Below are 17,010 nucleotides of genomic sequence, written 5' to 3' on the forward strand. Positions count from 1 at the left end.
AGAGGAGTTTGTGCTGATGACATCTCCTTCTCTCCCACAGATCTGAACTTTCCCTCTGTTAGTGGGACGCTGCAGACGCTAGAGACGACCCCCAGAGTTGCTGATGACTTCGACATGTTCGCCATGACTAGGGGGAGCTCCCTGGCCGAGCAGCGCAAGAGGTGGGTATATACACTGCAGCTCTCTCTATGGACCTCTGAACAATCCTGATCTGCAGAATATTGTATTGTAGATGCATCTGTAGAGCTCTCATACACCACTACGAGGAGGCAAAGACCTATGACCGCCGGGTAGCACCCTACACCATGGGATAGGGCTTAGTTGGAAAAGTTTTTATTTGATGGGAAGTGTTTTGGTCTTATGTGTGAGGGGCCAAAGTGGTGCTGCCTTGAGTTGCAGCACTTATCGGTCTGATGGAGGAAGAGTGAATGATAGAGTGCACTCAGATTCTATAGCTGGCTGCTGTAGCTTACTCTGAAGGTCCCATTTTGAGTACGTGGAGATCATCAAAAAACTTTTCAATCCACTTCCTGTTCTGTCCTGCACAGTTTGGAAATCCACTCATTAAATCTAATGAGTCTAGAGAGGAGAAAGAGGAGAAAGAGGACTGAAATCTACCGGAATGGGTTGCATTACTGCCATCCCTTACGTAAGGTGTTTGTAAAGAATGTTTAATACTTTAGATGGTCCAGCTTGAAACTGGTGGAGCCTGGAGGGGACCTGCAGAGGTGGACTGTATTTAAGTACTCGTAAGATGCCGGCAGTATGTGGTAGATGTCTGTGGCCATTGGTGCCCGCCCTTCTCAATATTAAGTGGGAGGTCTGGGGAAATTCATGGTGTTTGCCTGGCACGGTTGATAGCATTATGAAAGCACCCGGGAGTATTATATGGCGTGCCTAGGGGTGTAGAAGGACCATAATGTTGAGGCTGTGTTAAACCACCAGTGTGTATTAAAGGGGGTCTACCCAGAAGTTAACATCACTGAGAATCGGGGCGTGTCTGCGCCCCAAACCAAACGCACTGCGAAATGTGCCACATTGGCATTAATTATTTGCTTGTAAACCACTTTTAATTTATTTCATCCATCCTTTTACTCCTTTTCTTTGTTTCATTCTGTTAGTTTTTTGGCCCCACGCGACTTCATGCGCCTGTTTTCCAAATGTCTACTGTTCTGACTGTGCCCCTCCGGACCTCTTGTAAGAACATGACTGCTGCGAAGTTCATCAAAGGCAGTGTATTAAATAAAACCAAATGCATTTCGGGCAAAGGAATGCCCTTCGTCAGGGGTCACTGTGAATAACAACAAAAATAATAAACAGCAAATCAGTATTGATCATCCTGTTACATCATGTTTGATTGCTCTTTTACAATATCATGTTTAATTTGCCAAAATTACTGTTTCTTTACAAGTCCAATTGTGTATTACCCTGGAAGGCTCCCCCAGTCACGTTTCTGTCAACCTCCCATCGTTCTCAGTCAAATACTTTTCCAGAATCGTGCCTCTCCCTCCCACTCCTAGTCCAACAACCGTTAATCACTCATGGCGGGAGAGCTGCGGGTTCCACTTCTCATTATCCCCACAGCCGTTTTCTCTCCCTATGCTTCACACGTTTACAATCACTTTCCATTTTGCATAATTAAATTAGCCGGCATTATTCATTTTCCTTTGTGAATACAGACATACCTGCCGCAAAACGTTTAAAAACCGCCCTTCTTTCTCTTCATTTATTTAATAAACACTGCCTTTGATGAACTTCGCAGCAGAGCAGTCATGTTCTTACAAGAGGTCCGGAGCACAATCAGAACAGTAGAAATTTGGAAAACAGGCGCATGAAGTCGAGTGGGGACAAAAAACTAACCGAATAAAACAAAGAAAAGGAGTGAAAGGATGGATGAAATAAATTAAAAGTGGTTTACAAGCAAATAATTATTGCCAATGTGGCACATTTCGCAGTGCGTTTGGTTTGGGGCGCAGACACACCGCATTCTCAGTGATGTTAATTTCAAAGGTGTCAATTGGGCAAGGCACTTTCACCAAGCCGCTCGCATACCAGAGGACGTGCGTACAAGCTAGCACCAGAAATGGTGTGCATCCCACCCCCATGACTGTCTACCCAGAAGTGCCACAGAATGGAGTGCACCGTGAATATCGATACCCGAATATTGAGGACGACTTTATCAACTAAAAATATCAACACGTAAGTAAGTCTAGATTTTCTAACCCTATCTCCACATAAATGTACTCTTGTGGCACATATATCTTCAAGGTATGTGGTTCTGGAGTTGTAAATCGTAAATCTATGCTTCTGTATATGCACTTAGCTTTTGATATGTTATCCCTCAATATTCCGCCCTTGATATTCTTGTACCACAATATTCTGGGGGTCGATATTCAGTAGCTCAAGCCCATAGGAGCAGAAGATCAGAGGAAGTAGTTAAATGGTGGCATTGTGAGGCCAGCAGGTGTATTTCATGGTGTCTCCCTATGAGAGATGAAGAAGCAACAATTAATGTCGCTGTTAAACCACTTTGGAGTATTCTATTGCGTCCACCCCAGTGTGACGGAGGCCCAATCCCTGGTGGTGTGGTTGACCTTGATCCTGCCCTGCCACAACATCTTCTACCCCAGTACTGTGGACAAAAAGAAAGGTCTGCTGCTCACCTCAATCCTGCCCAACTGCCAGGGCACAAGTACTAAAAAAAGAAGTGGGGGGATGCTGAAGTCACAACAGGAAGTGACGTCCCAAAAGGTGGCTTGCACCATCAGACTTATTGCCTCCCCTCGCTCACCTCTTAGATGCGATTGTATCAGAGAAGTTAGCGTATGAGCAGCGGTCTGAATTAGCTCCGATCTCGCCCCAGAGAGGCCAAAGAGTGAATGTGTGGCTCCATTTGCTCCAGAAATCGAGCTCCTGGTAAAATACGTGGGGGGATGCTGTCCACCCGCGTGGTACCCCGACTCGAGCCCTGCCAACTGCGGCCTCTGCTGTTGCAGGACTTAAACTCGCACACAGCTTTGCACATGCATCCGACTCCTCACGTGCAGCACAACTCCATACCTGCCAGAGACAAAAACACAACTCTTCTAATGCACCTCGATCCTGGCTTGCACCACCCCCGCACTTTCAATGCTGAGGCAACAAGACGCACCTCCATTAGGGTGACCAACCGTCCGTAAATTTCACGGACAGTCCGTAATTTTGGCTGTCTGTCCGTTGTCCGTGAAGGATTCTTTAACGGACACCATTTGTCCGTAATTTTAACCGGGCACAGCTTACCCCCACCTGCCTTCTTGACTCCGATGCTGCATGAAAGCTCAGACCCCCAGCAGCACCGTAGAGGCACAGCGGGATGGCAACCCTCACACCTCCAGCCCTTGATGAGCTGTTAAGAGGTGCTTGGAGGTGACTGAGAGGGAGGGGCTGCCGCTTCAGGAGCAGGGGCATCTATTCAGATGCAAACAGCCCTGAATGCGTCTTGTATCTGCTATTTAGAGGGGGGCTCACACATTCCATTTCTACCCAGGGCCCCAAACATCCTAGACTCGGCCAGATTACACCCCTGATTACACCGAGGCAGCACCTGCTTCTCTTAACCGAGCTTAATTACTGTCACTAATTTGTAAGCAAACCTCGATTCTTCAAACATGCATAATGTAATACAATAAAGAAATGGCACAATCGCACCCACACTGATTAAAAAAGTATGCAGGACAATCAGTTCAATCAGTTCTCTTAGAGTATCTCCTGTAAGTACTGTATATCACAGTTGGGGATGGCATTTTGGACAGAGAGCCTGTCTTCTCGTTGTCTTCTGCAGGAGGGGGCGAGAAGCCCAATATGATACTAGAATACTGCATGCCCACCCCTGTGCCCACCCTGGTGGATCACTTTCACTCTCCTGTGATGACTCCTGCTCCTGTCCCCCCATGTGGTGGCTCCAGTCCACCCCCGCCTGTGATGGCTCCTGTCCCCCATGTTGTGGCTTCAGTCCACCCCCACCTGTGGTGGCTCTTGTCCCCCCCCTGTGGTGGATCCTGTCTCCGCCCTGGGTGGCTTCTGTCCCAGTCCTGGAACAGCCCCTGCAGCAAGGGTGAAGTTCTTGATGGGCCTCTTCTCAAAAGGGCTCAGCTCAAAATTAATATGGAAAGGTGGGCGAGTAAGTAAGTGAAGGGATATGTGAATGGCTGGATGAATTAGTGAAAGGGTGAATGGATGAATGAAAGATTGAATAGATGGATAATGAGAGAGGATAGATGGATTGATGAGTGAGGGGAAGGATGGAGAGAAAATGTAAATAGCTGGATGTATGGGTGGAAGGGTAGCTGAATGATTGATGAGGGGAAAGATAGATGAGGGGAAGGATGATGGATGGATGGAGGGGAAGGATGGATGGATGAGGGGAAGGATAAATGGATGAGGGGAAGGATGGATGGATGGAGGGGAAGGATGGATGGATGAGGGGCAGGATAAATGGATGGGATGGATGGATGGGTGAGGGGAAGGATGGATGGATGACCGGAAAGGATGGATGATGAGGGAAAAGGATGGATGAATGATGAGGGGAAGGATGGATGGATGGATGATGAGGGGATGGATGGATGGATGGATGGATGAGGGGAAGGAAGGAAGGAAGGAAGGAAGGAAGGATGGATGGATGGATGGATGGATGGATGGATGGATGGATGGATGGATGGATGATGAGGGGGTGGGTGAAAGGATGGATGGATGGATGATGAGGGAATGGATGGATGGATGATGAGGGAATGGATGGATGGATGATGAGGGGAAGGACGGATGGATGATGAGGGTAAGGACAGATGGATGGATGGATGGATGGATGATGAGGGAAAAGGATGGATGATGAGGGAAAGGATGGATGGATGATGAGGGGAAGGATGGATGGATGATGAGGGGAAGGACAGATGGATGGATGGATGGATGGATGATGAGGGAAAAGGATGGATGGATGGATGATGAGGGGAAGGATGGATGGATGGATGGATGGATGATGAGGGAAAAGGATGGATGGATGATGAGGGAAAAGGATGGATGGATGGATGATGATGAGGGGATGGATGGATGGATGATGAGGGGAAGGACAGATGGATGGATGGATGATGGGTGGGTGAAAGGATGGATGGATGGATGATGGGTGGGTGAAAGGATGGATGGATGAAGAGTGGGTGAAAGGGTGGATGGATAAGTGGGTGGTTGAAAGGATGGATTGATGGATGGATGATGAGTGGGTGAGTGAAAGGATGGATGAATGATGAGTGGGTGGGTGAAAGGATGGATGGATGAGTGGGTGGGTGGATGGTGGGTGGGTGAAAGGATGGATCAGTGAATTGGATGGTGGGTGGGTGAAAGGATGGATGAGAGGGTGGGTGGATGGTGGGTGGGTGGATGATGGGGGGTAGGTGGATGAGTGAAATGATGGATGGATTGATAAGTGCAAGGGTGAATGAATGGAAATATGAGTGAAAGGGTGGATGTAAGGATGGATGAGTGAGTGAAAGGGAGGGTAGATGGACAAAAGGATGAATAGATGTGTGAAGGAGTGAAATGATAGATGGATGAGTGATAGGGGCAATGGATGGATTCATGAGTGGATGAGTAGATGGATGGATGGGTGGGTGGATGGATGGAAGGAAGGCTAAGTGAAAGGGTTGATGGAGAGAGAAAGGGAGGATGGATGGATGACTAAATAAGTGGATGGGTGGAAGGATTAGTAAGTGAAAGGATGGCTTGATTGGTGAAAGGGTAAATGGCTGAATGGATGAGTGAAAGGATGGATGGGATTAAGAGTGGATGGATAAGTGTACAGATGGATAGGGTGAAAGGGTGGATGGATGGATGGATAATGGAGGATGAGTGAAAGGATGGATGAGAGGATGGATGAAGGGATGGATGAGTGAAATGATAGATTGAAGGATACATGATGGATAGGTTTGCAAATGGTTGTATATGTTTGGAAATGGCTGGGCTTACTTATATACTATTGTGCAGCCTCTGATGTGTCTGTAAAACGTACCTATTGTCCTAAAGTTTTGTCCTGAATTTTGACCTCCTGTCCTGAATTTGTGTCCTGAATTTTGACCCTTTGTCCTGAATTTTTACACTCGCCGTCCTGAATTTGCACCAATGCCAGTTGGTCACCCTAACCTCCATCTTGACCTGCATGTTCCATTGTAGCTGCAGTACCGAGGCCCTCGCGCGGCTCTTCTGATGCACCTCAGCTCTAATCGGCAGCCATCTTTTATTTCTGGCACGAGGGGTCCAAACACGGCTCTGCTGGGGCACCTCAGCCTTGGCCTGCAGCAGTTCCTCACGTCGCTTGCAACACTGTCCGGCTGTGCGTGCCCTGCGGGTTTTAGCTATTAATCTCCCGACTGTCCGGAATGTCAGCGGCGTCCAGGAATAGCGACCACACCAGCCGGGTCATCTGTCCGACTTTCAACTCCTCCTGTTTCCTCATTCTGTACTCCCTCTCTCTGTATCTCTCCTTCGCACACACCCCTACTTTTTTCTCCTCCTCCTCCCCCATTTAATCTTTCCTCTCTGCCCTCTCTCCATCTCTACCTTTCTTCTCTTTCCCTGTCTTTCCTCTTGTTTTCTTTCTTCCTTCTATTCCTCTCTGCCCCTCCATCTTTCCATCTCTCCTCATTTTTCTCGTACCTTCTCTCATTTTCAGTTTCTTCTCATTCGTCCTCCTCTCAGCTTTTCCCAGTCTATTTTGCTGCCCTTCAGACCCTATCGTTTTCTCTCACTTTCTCCCCCTCTGTTTGCCTCTCTCCGCTGGTCCTCTCTACCTTTCCTTCTCTCGTCCCCTCTCTTCTTTTGTTTCCTTTCTAATTACTCTACCTTGCTTCTGCCTCTTCCGCCCCTACAGTCACACCTATTTATCTGATAGCGTATAATTCTTTTTAAGCCTCAGCGGGGGTTGGGGTTGGAGCTAGTGGCGTTTGTGCAGAGTGGGGACGCTTTTCTACCTGAGTGAGTGCAGGATGAGTGAGTGTTGAGGCCACGAACTGTGCCTGCGTGAGTGCCAGGGGAGCCATCTGCCTGTGTAAATGCATGGGAAAGGGTGAAAATCTTCCCTTGGTGCAGCAGGCGCAATGCACCGAGGCCCGGGGTCCTCAGGGGCCCATACCATACCATTACTGCTGTATTTTACAATTCACTTGATTGAAGTGACTTGATTCAGACGGCAGCCAAGGCCCCGTTTCTGTCCTCGAATTGGGGCCCATGGCACAATGGCTACGCTACTGGCATGAGTGCCTGGTGACGAGCCCTGTGAGGTGAGATGTGGGCCAGTGTGAGTGCAAGGTGAGCAGTGTGCCCCCTGTAGGGTGAGCTCTGTGCCAGTGAGTGCAAGGTGAGCAGTGTGCCCCCTGTAGGGTGAGCTCTGTGCCAGTGAGTGCAAGGTGAGCAGTGTGCCCCCTGTAGGGTGAGCTCTGTGCCAGTGAGTGCAAGGTGAGCAGTGTGCCCCCTGTAGGGTGAGCTCTGTGCCAGTGAGTGCAAGGTAAGCAGTGTGCCCCGTAGGGTGAGCTCTGTGCCAGTGAGTGCAAGGTGAGCAGTGTGCCCCCTGTAGGTGAGCTGTGTGCCAGTGAGTGCAAGGTGAGCAGTGTGCCCCCTGTAGGCGAGCTGTGTGCCAGTGAGTGCAAGGTGAGCAGTGTGCCCCCTGTAGGTGAGCTGTGTGCCAGTGAGTGCATGGTGAGCAGTGTGCCCCCTGTAGGTGAGCTCTGTGCCAGTGAGTGCAAGGTGAGCAGTGTGCCCCCTGTAGGTGAGCTGTGTGCCAGTGAGTGCAAGGTGAGCAGTGTGCCCCCTGTAGGGTGAGCTCTGTGCCAGTGAGTGCAAGGTGAGCAGTGTGCCCCGTAGGGTGAGCTCTGTGCCAGTGAGTGCAAGGTGAGCAGTGTGCCCCCTGTAGGTGAGCTGTGTGCCAGTGAGTGCAAGGTGAGCAGTGTGCCCCCTGTAGGTGAGCTGTGTGCCAGTGAGTGCATGGTGAGCAGTGTGCCCCCTGTAGGCGAGCTGTGTGCCAGTGAGTGCAAGGTGAGCAGTGTGCCCCCTGTAGGTAAGCTGTGTGCCAGTGAGTGCATGGTGAGCAGTGTGCCCCCTGTAGGTGAGCTGTGTGCCAGTGAGTGCATGGTGAGCAGTGTGCCCCCTGTAGGCGAGCTGTGTGCCAGTGAGTGCAAGGTGAGCAGTGTGCCCCCTGTAGGGTGAGCTCTGTGCCAGTGAGTGCATGGTGAGCAGTGTGCCCCCTGTAGGCGAGCTGTGTGCCAGTGAGTGCAAGGTGAGCAGTGTGCCCCCTGTAGGGTGAGCTCTGTGCCAGTGAGTGCAAGGTGAGCAGTGTGCCCCCTGTAGGTGAGCTGTGTGCCAGTGAGTGCAAGGTGAGCAGTGTGCCCCCTGTAGGGTGAGCTCTGTGCCAGTGAGTGCAAGGTGAGCAGTGTGCCCCCTGTAGGCGAGCTGTGTGCCAGTGAGTGCAAGGTGAGCAGTGTGCCCCCTGTAGGTGAGCTGTGTGCCAGTGAGTGCATGGTGAGCAGTGTGCCCCCTGTAGGTGAGCTCTGTGCCAGTGAGTGCAAGGTGAGCAGTGTGCCCCCTGTAGGTGAGCTCTGTGCCAGTGAGTGCAAGGTGAGCAGTGTGCCCCCTGTAGGTGAGCTCTGTGCCAGTGAGTGCAAGGTGAGCAGTGTGCCCCCTGTAGGTGAGCTGTGTGCCAGTGAGTGCAAGGTGAGCAGTGTGCCCCCTGTAGGGTGAGCTCTGTGCCAGTGAGTGCAAGGTGAGCAGTGTGCCCCCTGTAGGTGAGCTGTGTGCCAGTGAGTGCAAGGTGAGCAGTGTGCCCCCTGTAGGGTGAGCTCTGTGCCAGTGAGTGCAAGGTGAGCAGTGTGCCCCCTGTAGGTGAGCTGTGTGCCAGTGAGTGCATGGTGAGCAGTGTGCCCCCTGTAGGGTGAGCTCTGTGCCAGTGAGTGCAAGGTGAGCAGTGTGCCCCCTGTAGGTGAGCTCTGTGCCAGTGAGTGCAAGGTGAGCAGTGTGCCCCCTGTAGGTGAGCTCTGTGCCAGTGAGTGCAAGGTGAGCAGTGTGCCCCCTGTAGGTGAGCTCTGTGCCAGTGAGTGCAAGGTGAGCAGTGTGCCCCCTGTAGGTGAGCTCTGTGCCATTGAGTGCAAGGTGAGCAGTGTGCCCCCTGTAGGTGAGCTGTGTGCCAGTGAGTGCAAGGTGAGCAGTGTGCCCCCTGTAGGTGAGCTGTGTGCCAGTGAGTGCATGGTGAGCAGTGTGCCCCCTGTAGGGTGAGCTCTGTGCCAGTGAGTGCAAGGTGAGCAGTGTGCCCCCTGTAGGTGAGCTCTGTGCCAGTGAGTGCAAGGTGAGCAGTGTGCCCCCTGTAGGTGAGCTGTGTGCCAGTGAGTGCATGGTGAGCAGTGTGCCCCCTGTAGGGTGAGCTCTGTGCCAGTGAGTGCAAGGTGAGCAGTGTGCCCCCTGTAGGTGAGCTGTGTGCCAGTGAGTGCATGGTGAGCAGTGTGCCCCCTGTAGGGTGAGCTCTGTGCCAGTGAGTGCAAGGTGAGCAGTGTGCCCCCTGTAGGGTGAGCTCTGTGCCATTTAGTGCAAGGTGAGCAGTGTGCCCCCTGTAGGTGAGCTGTGTGCCAGTGAGTGCAAGGTGAGCAGTGTGCCCCCTGTAGGCGAGCTGTGTGCCAGTGAGTGCAAGGTGAGCAGTGTGCCCCCTGTAGGGTGAGCTCTGTGCCATTGAGTGCAAGGTGAGCAGTGTGCCCCCTGTAGGTGAGCTGTGTGCCAGTGAGTGCATGGTGAGCAGTGTGCCCCCTGTAGGGTGAGCTCTGTGCCATTGAGTGCAAGGTGAGCAGTGTGCCCCCTGTAGGGTGAGCTCTGTGCCAGTGAGTGCAAGGTGAGCAGTGTGCCCCCTGTAGGGTGAGCTGTGTGCCAGTGAGTGCAAGGTGAGCAGTGTGCCCCCTGTAGGTGAGCTGTGTGCCAGTGAGTGCATGGTGAGCAGTGTGCCCCCTGTAGGCGAGCTGTGTGCCAGTGAGTGCAAGGTGAGCAGTGTGCCCCCTGTAGGTGAGCTGTGTGCCAGTGAGTGCAAGGTGAGCAGTGTGCCCCCTGTAGGTGAGCTGTGTGCCAGTGAGTGCATGGTGAGCAGTGTGCCCCCTGTAGGGTGAGCTCTGTGCCAGTGAGTGCATGGTGAGCAGTGTGCCCCCTGTAGGGTGAGCTCTGTGCCAGTGAGTGCAAGGTGAGCAGTGTGCCCCCTGTAGGTGAGCTCTGTGCCAGTGAGTGCATGGTGAGCAGTGTGCCCCCTGTAGGGTGAGCTCTGTGCCAGTGAGTGCAAGGTGAGCAGTGTGCCCCCTGTAGGGTGAGCTCTGTGCCATTGAGTGCAAGGTGAGCAGTGTGCCCCCTGTAGGTGAGCTGTGTGCCAGTGAGTGCATGGTGAGCAGTGTGCCCCCTGTAGGGTGAGCTCTGTGCCAGTGAGTGCATGGTGAGCAGTGTGCCCCCTGTAGGGTGAGCTCTGTGCCAGTGAGTGCAAGGTGAGCAGTGTGCCCCCTGTAGGGTGAGCTCTGTGCCAGTGAGTGCAAGGTGAGCAGTGTGCCCCCTGTAGGGTGAGCTCTGTGCCAGTGAGTGCAAGGTGAGCAGTGTGCCCCCTGTAGGTGAGCTGTGTGCCAGTGAGTGCAAGGTGAGCAGTGTGCCCCCTGTAGGCGAGCTGTGTGCCAGTGAGTGCAAGGTGAGCAGTGTGCCCCCTGTAGGTGAGCTGTGTGCCAGTGAGTGCATGGTGAGCAGTGTGCCCCCTGTAGGTGAGCTCTGTGCCAGTGAGTGCAAGGTGAGCAGTGTGCCCCCTGTAGGTGAGCTCTGTGCCAGTGAGTGCAAGGTGAGCAGTGTGCCCCCTGTAGGGTGAGCTCTGTGCCAGTGAGTGCATGGTGAGCAGTGTGCCCCGTAGGGTGAGCTCTGTGCCAGTGAGTGCATAGTGAGCAGTGTGCCCCCTGTAGGGTGAGCTCTGTGCCAGTGAGTGCAAGGTGAGCAGTGTGCCCCCTGTAGGTGAGCTGTGTGCCAGTGAGTGCATGGTGAGCAGTGTGCCCCCTGTAGGGTGAGCTCTGTGCCATTGAGTGCAAGGTGAGCAGTGTGCCCCCTGTAGGTGAGCTGTGTGCCAGTGAGTGCAAGGTGAGCAGTGTGCCCCCTGTAGGGTGAGCTCTGTGCCAGTGAGTGCAAGGTGAGCAGTGTGCCCCGTAGGGTGAGCTCTGTGCCAGTGAGTGCAAGGTGAGCAGTGTGCCCCCTGTAGGTGAGCTGTGTGCCAGTGAGTGCAAGGTGAGCAGTGTGCCCCCTGTAGGTGAGCTGTGTGCCAGTGAGTGCATGGTGAGCAGTGTGCCCCCTGTAGGCGAGCTGTGTGCCAGTGAGTGCAAGGTGAGCAGTGTGCCCCCTGTAGGTGAGCTGTGTGCCAGTGAGTGCATGGTGAGCAGTGTGCCCCCTGTAGGGTGAGCTCTGTGCCATTGAGTGCAAGGTGAGCAGTGTGCCCCCTGTAGGTGAGCTGTGTGCCAGTGAGTGCATGGTGAGCAGTGTGCCCCCTGTAGGGTGAGCTCTGTGCCAGTGAGTGCAAGGTGAGCAGTGTGCCCCGTAGGGTGAGCTCTGTGCCAGTGAGTGCAAGGTGAGCAGTGTGCCCCCTGTAGGGTGAGCTCTGTGCCAGTGAGTGCAAGGTGAGCAGTGTGCCCCCTGTAGGGTGAGCTCTGTGCCAGTGAGTGCAAGGTGAGCAGTGTGCCCCCTGTAGGGTGAGCTCTGTGCCAGTGAGTGCAAGGTGAGCAGTGTGCCCCCTGTAGGTGAGCTGTGTGCCAGTGAGTGCATGGTGAGCAGTGTGCCCCCTGTAGGGTGAGCTCTGTGCCAGTGAGTGCAAGGTGAGCAGTGTGCCCCCTGTAGGTGAGCTGTGTGCCAGTGAGTGCATGGTGAGCAGTGTGCCCCCTGTAGGGTGAGCTCTGTGCCAGTGAGTGCAAGGTGAGCAGTGTGCCCCCTGTAGGTGAGCTCTGTGCCAGTGAGTGCAAGGTGAGCAGTGTGCCCCCTGTAGGTGAGCTGTGTGCCAGTGAGTGCATGGTGAGCAGTGTGCCCCCTGTAGGTGAGCTGTGTGCCAGTGAGTGCATGGTGAGCAGTGTGCCCCCTGTAGGGTGAGCTCTGTGCCAGTGAGTGCAAGGTGAGCAGTGTGCCCCCTGTAGGGTGAGCTCTGTGCCATTGAGTGCAAGGTGAGCAGTGTGCCCCCTGTAGGTGAGCTGTGTGCCAGTGAGTGCATGGTGAGCAGTGTGCCCCCTGTAGGTGAGCTCTGTGCCAGTGAGTGCATGGTGAGCAGTGTGCCCCCTGTAGGTGAGCTGTGTGCCAGTGAGTGCAAGGTGAGCAGTGTGCCCCCTGTAGGGTGAGCTCTGTGCCAGTGAGTGCAAGGTGAGCAGTGTGCCCCCTGTAGGGTGAGCTCTGTGCCATTGAGTGCAAGGTGAGCAGTGTGCCCCCTGTAGGTGAGCTGTGTGCCAGTGAGTGCAAGGTGAGCAGTGTGCCCCCTGTAGGCGAGCGGTGTGCCAGTGAGTGCAAGGTGAGCAGTGTGCCCCCTGTAGGGTGAGCTCTGTGCCATTGAGTGCAAGGTGAGCAGTGTGCCCCCTGTAGGTGAGCTGTGTGCCAGTGAGTGCATGGTGAGCAGTGTGCCCCCTGTAGGGTGAGCTCTGTGCCATTGAGTGCAAGGTGAGCAGTGTGCCCCCTGTAGGTGAGCTGTGTGCCAGTGAGTGCATGGTGAGCAGTGTGCCCCCTGTAGGGTGAGCTCTGTGCCAGTGAGTGCAAGGTGAGCAGTGTGCCCCCTGTAGGTGAGCTGTGTGCCAGTGAGTGCAAGGTGAGCAGTGTGCCCCCTGTAGGTGAGCTGTGTGCCAGTGAGTGCAAGGTGAGCAGTGTGCCCCCTGTAGGGTGAGCTCTGTGCCATTGAGTGCAAGGTGAGCAGTGTGCCCCCTGTAGGTGAGCTGTGTGCCAGTGAGTGCATGGTGAGCAGTGTGCCCCCTGTAGGTGAGCTCTGTGCCAGTGAGTGCATGGTGAGCAGTGTGCCCCCTGTAGGGTGAGCTCTGTGCCAGTGAGTGCAAGGTGAGCAGTGTGCCCCCTGTAGGTGAGCTGTGTGCCAGTGAGTGCAAGGTGAGCAGTGTGCCCCCTGTAGGTGAGCTGTGTGCCAGTGAGTGCAAGGTGAGCAGTGTGCCCCCTGTAGGGTGAGCTCTGTGCCATTGAGTGCAAGGTGAGCAGTGTGCCCCCTGTAGGTGAGCTGTGTGCCAGTGAGTGCATGGTGAGCAGTGTGCCCCCTGTAGGTGAGCTCTGTGCCAGTGAGTGCATGGTGAGCAGTGTGCCCCCTGTAGGTGAGCTCTGTGCCATTGAGTGCAAGGTGAGCAGTGTGCCCCCTGTAGGTGAGCTGTGTGCCAGTGAGTGCATGGTGAGCAGTGTGCCCCCTGTAGGGTGAGCTCTGTGCCAGTGAGTGCAAGGTGAGCAGTGTGCCCCCTGTAGGTGAGCTCTGTGCCAGTGAGTGCAAGGTGAGCAGTGTGCCCCCTGTAGGTGAGCTGTGTGCCAGTGAGTGCATGGTGAGCAGTGTGCCCCCTGTAGGGTGAGCTCTGTGCCAGTGAGTGCATGGTGAGCAGTGTGCCCCCTGTAGGGTGAGCTCTGTGCCAGTGAGTGCAAGGTGAGCAGTGTGCCCCCTGTAGGGTGAGCTCTGTGCCAGTGAGTGCAAGGTGAGCAGTGTGCCCCCTGTAGGGTGAGCTCTGTGCCAGTGAGTGCAAGGTGAGCAGTGTGCCCCCTGTAGGTGAGCTGTGTGCCAGTGAGTGCAAGGTGAGCAGTGTGCCCCCTGTAGGCGAGCTGTGTGCCAGTGAGTGCAAGGTGAGCAGTGTGCCCCCTGTAGGTGAGCTGTGTGCCAGTGAGTGCATGGTGAGCAGTGTGCCCCCTGTAGGTGAGCTCTGTGCCAGTGAGTGCAAGGTGAGCAGTGTGCCCCCTGTAGGTGAGCTCTGTGCCAGTGAGTGCAAGGTGAGCAGTGTGCCCCCTGTAGGGTGAGCTCTGTGCCAGTGAGTGCATGGTGAGCAGTGTGCCCCGTAGGGTGAGCTCTGTGCCAGTGAGTGCATAGTGAGCAGTGTGCCCCCTGTAGGGTGAGCTCTGTGCCAGTGAGTGCAAGGTGAGCAGTGTGCCCCCTGTAGGTGAGCTGTGTGCCAGTGAGTGCATGGTGAGCAGTGTGCCCCCTGTAGGGTGAGCTCTGTGCCATTGAGTGCAAGGTGAGCAGTGTGCCCCCTGTGGGTGAGCTGTGTGCCAGTGAGTGCAAGGTGAGCAGTGTGCCCCCTGTAGGGTGAGCTCTGTGCCAGTGAGTGCAAGGTGAGCAGTGTGCCCCGTAGGGTGAGCTCTGTGCCAGTGAGTGCAAGGTGAGCAGTGTGCCCCCTGTAGGTGAGCTGTGTGCCAGTGAGTGCAAGGTGAGCAGTGTGCCCCCTGTAGGTGAGCTGTGTGCCAGTGAGTGCATGGTGAGCAGTGTGCCCCCTGTAGGCGAGCTGTGTGCCAGTGAGTGCAAGGTGAGCAGTGTGCCCCCTGTAGGTGAGCTGTGTGCCAGTGAGTGCATGGTGAGCAGTGTGCCCCCTGTAGGGTGAGCTCTGTGCCATTGAGTGCAAGGTGAGCAGTGTGCCCCCTGTAGGTGAGCTGTGTGCCAGTGAGTGCATGGTGAGCAGTGTGCCCCCTGTAGGGTGAGCTCTGTGCCAGTGAGTGCAAGGTGAGCAGTGTGCCCCGTAGGGTGAGCTCTGTGCCAGTGAGTGCAAGGTGAGCAGTGTGCCCCCTGTAGGGTGAGCTCTGTGCCAGTGAGTGCAAGGTGAGCAGTGTGCCCCCTGTAGGGTGAGCTCTGTGCCAGTGAGTGCAAGGTGAGCAGTGTGCCCCCTGTAGGGTGAGCTCTGTGCCAGTGAGTGCAAGGTGAGCAGTGTGCCCCCTGTAGGTGAGCTGTGTGCCAGTGAGTGCATGGTGAGCAGTGTGCCCCCTGTAGGGTGAGCTCTGTGCCAGTGAGTGCAAGGTGAGCAGTGTGCCCCCTGTAGGTGAGCTGTGTGCCAGTGAGTGCATGGTGAGCAGTGTGCCCCCTGTAGGGTGAGCTCTGTGCCAGTGAGTGCAAGGTGAGCAGTGTGCCCCCTGTAGGTGAGCTCTGTGCCAGTGAGTGCAAGGTGAGCAGTGTGCCCCCTGTAGGTGAGCTGTGTGCCAGTGAGTGCATGGTGAGCAGTGTGCCCCCTGTAGGTGAGCTGTGTGCCAGTGAGTGCATGGTGAGCAGTGTGCCCCCTGTAGGGTGAGCTCTGTGCCAGTGAGTGCAAGGTGAGCAGTGTGCCCCCTGTAGGGTGAGCTCTGTGCCATTGAGTGCAAGGTGAGCAGTGTGCCCCCTGTAGGTGAGCTGTGTGCCAGTGAGTGCATGGTGAGCAGTGTGCCCCCTGTAGGTGAGCTCTGTGCCAGTGAGTGCATGGTGAGCAGTGTGCCCCCTGTAGGTGAGCTGTGTGCCAGTGAGTGCAAGGTGAGCAGTGTGCCCCCTGTAGGGTGAGCTCTGTGCCAGTGAGTGCAAGGTGAGCAGTGTGCCCCCTGTAGGGTGAGCTCTGTGCCATTGAGTGCAAGGTGAGCAGTGTGCCCCCTGTAGGTGAGCTGTGTGCCAGTGAGTGCAAGGTGAGCAGTGTGCCCCCTGTAGGCGAGCTGTGTGCCAGTGAGTGCAAGGTGAGCAGTGTGCCCCCTGTAGGGTGAGCTCTGTGCCATTGAGTGCAAGGTGAGCAGTGTGCCCCCTGTAGGTGAGCTGTGTGCCAGTGAGTGCATGGTGAGCAGTGTGCCCCCTGTAGGGTGAGCTCTGTGCCATTGAGTGCAAGGTGAGCAGTGTGCCCCCTGTAGGTGAGCTGTGTGCCAGTGAGTGCATGGTGAGCAGTGTGCCCCCTGTAGGGTGAGCTCTGTGCCAGTGAGTGCAAGGTGAGCAGTGTGCCCCCTGTAGGTGAGCTGTGTGCCAGTGAGTGCAAGGTGAGCAGTGTGCCCCCTGTAGGTGAGCTGTGTGCCAGTGAGTGCAAGGTGAGCAGTGTGCCCCCTGTAGGGTGAGCTCTGTGCCATTGAGTGCAAGGTGAGCAGTGTGCCCCCTGTAGGTGAGCTGTGTGCCAGTGAGTGCATGGTGAGCAGTGTGCCCCCTGTAGGTGAGCTCTGTGCCAGTGAGTGCATGGTGAGCAGTGTGCCCCCTGTAGGTGAGCTCTGTGCCATTGAGTGCAAGGTGAGCAGTGTGCCCCCTGTAGGTGAGCTGTGTGCCAGTGAGTGCATGGTGAGCAGTGTGCCCCCGTAGGGTGAGCTCTGTGCCAGTGAGTGCAAGGTGAGCAGTGTGCCCCCTGTAGGTGAGCTCTGTGCCAGTGAGTGCAAGGTGAGCAGTGTGCCCCCTGTAGGTGAGCTGTGTGCCAGTGAGTGCAAGGTGAGCAGTGTGCCCCCTGTAGGGTGAGCTCTGTGCCATTGAGTGCAAGGTGAGCAGTGTGCCCCCTGTAGGGTGAGCTCTGTGCCAGTGAGTGCAAGGTGAGCAGTGTGCCCCCTGTAGGTGAGCTGTGTGCCAGTGAGTGCATGGTGAGCAGTGTGCCCCCTGTAGGGTGAGCTCTGTGCCAGTGAGTGCATGGTGAGCAGTGTGCCCCCTGTAGGTGAGCTCTGTGCCAGTGAGTGCAAGGTGAGCAGTGTGCCCCCTGTAGGTGAGCTCTGTGCCATTGAGTGCAAGGTGAGCAGTGTGCCCCCTGTAGGTGAGCTGTGTGCCAGTGAGTGCATGGTGAGCAGTGTGCCCCCTGTAGGGTGAGCTCTGTGCCAGTGAGTGCAAGGTGAGCAGTGTGCCCCCTGTAGGTGAGCTGTGTGCCAGTGAGTGCATGGTGAGCAGTGTGCCCCCTGTAGGGTGAGCTCTGTGCCAGTGAGTGCATGGTGAGCAGTGTGCCCCCTGTAGGGTGAGCTCTGTGCCAGTGAGTGCAAGGTGAGCAGTGTGCCCCCTGTAGGGTGAGCTCTGTGCCATTGAGTGCAAGGTGAGCAGTG

The 17,010-nt window shown here is 55.3% G+C and overlaps 1 protein-coding gene across 3 annotated transcripts in view; it reads left to right on the forward strand.

The window, feature by feature from the left end:
- Window positions 1-17,010, forward strand: part of TOM1 (target of myb1 membrane trafficking protein) — a 352,338-nt gene that overhangs the window by 190,501 nt on the left and 144,827 nt on the right. For all 3 annotated transcript variants that reach the window (XM_086962935.1, XM_086962922.1, XM_086962928.1), the window contains exon 11: window positions 41-161. In XM_086962935.1, coding sequence (XP_086819061.1) covers window positions 41-161 — 121 coding nt within the window. The remainder of the gene's footprint in view (window positions 1-40; window positions 162-17,010) is intronic.

Source organism: Lissotriton vulgaris, chromosome 1_1, assembly GCF_964263255.1.
Source record: "Lissotriton vulgaris chromosome 1_1, aLisVul1.2, whole genome shotgun sequence".
Classification (NCBI taxonomy): Eukaryota; Metazoa; Chordata; class Amphibia; order Caudata; family Salamandridae; genus Lissotriton; species Lissotriton vulgaris.